This window comes from Triticum aestivum, chromosome 1A, assembly GCF_018294505.1.
Source record: "Triticum aestivum cultivar Chinese Spring chromosome 1A, IWGSC CS RefSeq v2.1, whole genome shotgun sequence".
Taxonomy (NCBI): Eukaryota; Viridiplantae; Streptophyta; class Magnoliopsida; order Poales; family Poaceae; genus Triticum; species Triticum aestivum.
In genome coordinates, this window is record NC_057794.1 from 578,755,852 (window position 1) to 578,759,664 (window position 3,813).

The 3,813-nt window shown below is 50.8% G+C and overlaps 1 protein-coding gene across 1 annotated transcript in view; it reads right to left on the reverse strand.

Moving 5' to 3' along the window:
- Positions 1–3,220: 3,220 nt before the first annotated feature.
- Positions 3,221–3,813, reverse strand: part of LOC123182250 (uncharacterized) — a 5,078-nt gene continuing 4,485 nt past the window's right edge. The window contains exons 13-14 of the mRNA XM_044594756.1: positions 3,582–3,654; positions 3,221–3,473 (exon numbers count right to left, since the gene is read on the reverse strand). Coding sequence (XP_044450691.1) covers positions 3,590–3,654 — 65 coding nt within the window. The 3' untranslated portion in view covers positions 3,221–3,473; positions 3,582–3,589. The remainder of the gene's footprint in view (positions 3,474–3,581; positions 3,655–3,813) is intronic.

Genomic DNA, 3,813 nt, shown 5'->3' on the forward strand with positions numbered 1-3,813 from the left:
CGTGGCGCGATGGGAGAGGGCGAGGGGACGGCGGCGGACGTGTCCGGCCGGGGACGGACGTGTCTGGCCGGCACGAGGTGTTTTTTTTAGGGTTTCGAAGAGGGGATCCGAGATTTGGAATGGGGGAGGTATATATAGGCATAGAGCGAGCTAGAATTGTCCAAATGAGGTGCGGTTTTTGGCCACGCGATCGTGATCGAACGCTCTAGATGATGGAGAGGGTTTGGGCACAATATAGAGGGGTGTTGGGCTGCAACACACACGAGGCCTTTTCGGTCCCTCGGTTAACCGTTGGAGCATCAAACGAAGTCCAAATGGTACGAAACTTGACAGACGGTCTACCGGTAGTAAACCAAGGCCGCTTGGCAAGTCTCGATCCAATCCGGAAATGTTTAATCCCCACACACGAAAGAAAGGTAGAAATGACCACCGGAGTAGAAAGAAGCGCCGGAATGCAAAACGGACAACGGGGAAAATGCTCGAATGCATGAGACGAACACGTATGCAAATACAATGCACATGATGACATGATATGAGATGCATGACAACGATAACAACACATGGAGACAAAAACCCGAACCCGAGAAAATAAAATAACTTAAGGCCGGGAACGGCAAGAGTTGGAGTACATATTGGGTAAATCACATCCGGGGTGTTACACCCGCTGAAGTATTATAGACATGTAGAAATTATAGGATGGATGAATATTGTGTTGTATTGATCTGACCCATGTATGGGGTATATATAGAGGTACAATGGAGGGAGAGAGACTTGGAGTAGAGGGCAAGTTAAACCTATCTTATCTCTATCTTTTATCTCTATCTTAAACGTAAATATACTTCTAACATTCCCCCTCAGTCGTAGTGGGAGTGAAGCGGACGATTACGACTGAATTTCAAGTCTTGCTCTTTTGTCGTCCTCTCCGCTGCGCCATCATCAACTGCGTCTCTGATGGGTCGGCAGTTAGGGCGGTGACTGCATCCCCTTCTGGTGCCTTCCTGCCTTCTCCTTTATTCCCTCCCGCAGTCACAGCGGGAGTGTCGTGGACGCAAGTGACGAGGCGGACGCTGTTGACTGGAGTTCTTACCGATGAGTTGATGTAGACGTAGTCATTAATGTCGAGGTAGCCGATCATGGTGATGTAGCCGTGGTCGAGGTAGTCGTGGTCAATGGTGTGGTCGTCGTGGATGATGAAGTCGCACAAAGCCGGAGGCGCAAAAAAATGCGCTATGACGGAGCTGCAAACGTGGACGATGCACCTTGCGGATGTCAGAGGGTGCCGTCGGCGATGAGTCTATCGATTTTGCCAAGACCGGAGGAAGCCCATCGAGCACACATCGGTTTTGCCAGAACCGTGTGGCCGTGTAGGGTCGTCACTGTAGTGACGCTGTGTCGATGCAGTCGTGCCGTCGTGGATGACGCGGTCGATGCCGTCGTCATGACGCGGTCATTGCCGTCGTCGAGGTCGCGTCTTGCAGAAAAGTCTGTCAGAGGATGCTAGGTGTCCATCTTGTGGACAAGGTAGCGGCGGTGTGTTGACGAAGATGTTGGTGAAGACCACATTGATGAAGACCTTGGCGATGAAGTGTCAACGATGACGTCGCAGCGGCGTGTCGACAATAATGTGTCGCTTGAAGGCGTTCCTCGCGGCGACCAAGTGTCGATGCCGTGTCGCAACAGAGAAGGCGATGAAGATTGCATCTTACTCCACACCGGCCTGGCGTGTGGATGGTGCATGTCGTGATCGCTTCTCGTAGATGTGCTTGACCAAGTATGTTGGCTTGTAGCCTGACGTAGTCTTGCAGCTCGATGATGCAGCTCGGGTCGATGGAGGAGTCGATCGTTCGGTGTAGTGCGTCGGTGCAGAAGGCCGAATCGATGTAGATGTCGATGCAGTTGTAGTTGCAGCAGGCCGGTTGATGTAGACTGCTGCTTGACGGCGCGTTCGTGAGATGCTGGAGATCGCGCGGGTCGACGAAGCTGGAGACGCGTGGTAGGCAGGTGCAGGCCGGCTTAGTGTACATCTTGGTGTCGTGGGGTCGTGGTCGTAGGGAGCACGCTGGAGTCGTTAGAGTTGGGGAAACAGCCCTCCCGTGATCCAAGTGGTGCACCTCGGCAGACCTGTCAGTGGCTTGGCGTAGATATGCGAGCCCGGAGCAGATGATGTGCACGGGTCGCCGACACGTCGTAGCCCTGCCTAGATGGAGCCCCGTATCCATGTGTTAATATGGCCGGGCTTGCTGTTCTCACGCACCCACGATGGTCATGCATGCATGCATGCACGCACCTGATGGAAGGACATCTCGGCTGGACATTGACTCGCAGCAGATCTGCGTGGAGCCATGCGGAAAATTCGGATCCCTCCCGTAATCACGGCGCGTCGTTGTGTTTGAGGCGATCGATCGGGGTTGAAGACGGCGCGATTGGTGTCGAGGGCTTGGCCGCGTGAGCGCGTGGCGCCGCTCCACCGGACTGCCTGCCGAGCGGTTGCATCGGCCTACTGCTCCAGCGCTCGGCTATGCCTGCGCCTTTGGAACGCCAGCGCCCGGGCTTGCTCCAGCTGTGTCCACCGCGTGCCCAGCGATCTGCCGTCGCTCTTTTTTTACTGTCGTTGGAGTTCTTGATGGCGCTCGCTGGTGCAGTTCCGATCTTCAAGCTGACCGCATGCAACGGCGCGTGGTCGAGCACCGTGGCACCGTGATCGTAGCTGAATCTTGCAGCCTGTTCCCCGCGATCGTGCTCAAGTCGCCGGCCACACGTAGTTCGCCCGCGTCAGCCGCGCACTTGTGGGTACCTGGCCGACGTGTGGTGCCGGACTACTGAAGGTCTACGTCGTGCCGGCAGGACGATGACCGTAAAGATTTTGTACACCGAAGTAGATCAGATCGTAGAGATTTTGTACACCGTAAAGATATATATGAACAAAGGAAGGGCCATGGTGGCGGGGGTGTACGGTGCAAACTGAGAACGGCATGTGAGAACGGTGACTCAGACCACCTCGTTATTCGTCTTCTCTCTTGGATTTTGTTGAATCAAGCAATCGGTAGCATGAAGTTTTAAAAAATAGAATCGACTGCTTCAGTGGAAAAATATGTTTCAGTTTATGAGGGCTGTTCATTTTAGTTCAACCTCTTGCTAGTTTACGTATCAATCAGCAACCTGCTAACACTTGCGATCTTTGCGATACTACATGATGCATGTTCCGATCTTAAAATGCAGATAAACAAAACAAGACATTTATGGTATTCTATATATGGAGTTAATTAACAAGCTATTTTTCTATGTGACACAAGAGCTATCACAAAAGAAACATAATTCTTGTAAGTAATACTTTTTTTCTATATGTTTACGCTTCGAGACTTGTTGGTAAGTGGTAATGAACATATATCGCGCTTCTTTCCATGCTCCCCGCTCAAAACATGACCCATCCTTGTTTTGTGTCAAGACCGCATGGTTTAACGAGCTTTTGCTAACTGCAATAATATGATAGAAATAGTCTTAGTAGCACAACATCAAGAAGAACTCTTGAAAAATAAGTCATTATTATTTTACAGCGCAACATAGTAAGACCAGTAACGCACCTCGGTTCTCATATATCCTTAAAACAAAACCCAAATCCATATGATGCCGTACCCTGCTTGTGGTCGCGTTCAACTGCAAAACAGGAATTCATTGTTGAGACCTTCGATAGGCACTTCAAATGATACCATCGTTTGTGCTACCGACAATCCATGGTGATATTTGCTATACTAAGAAGTAAACTATACAAATATAGTACGCAGTAAGTGTCCTAAAGTTAAAAGTCTGTGATTT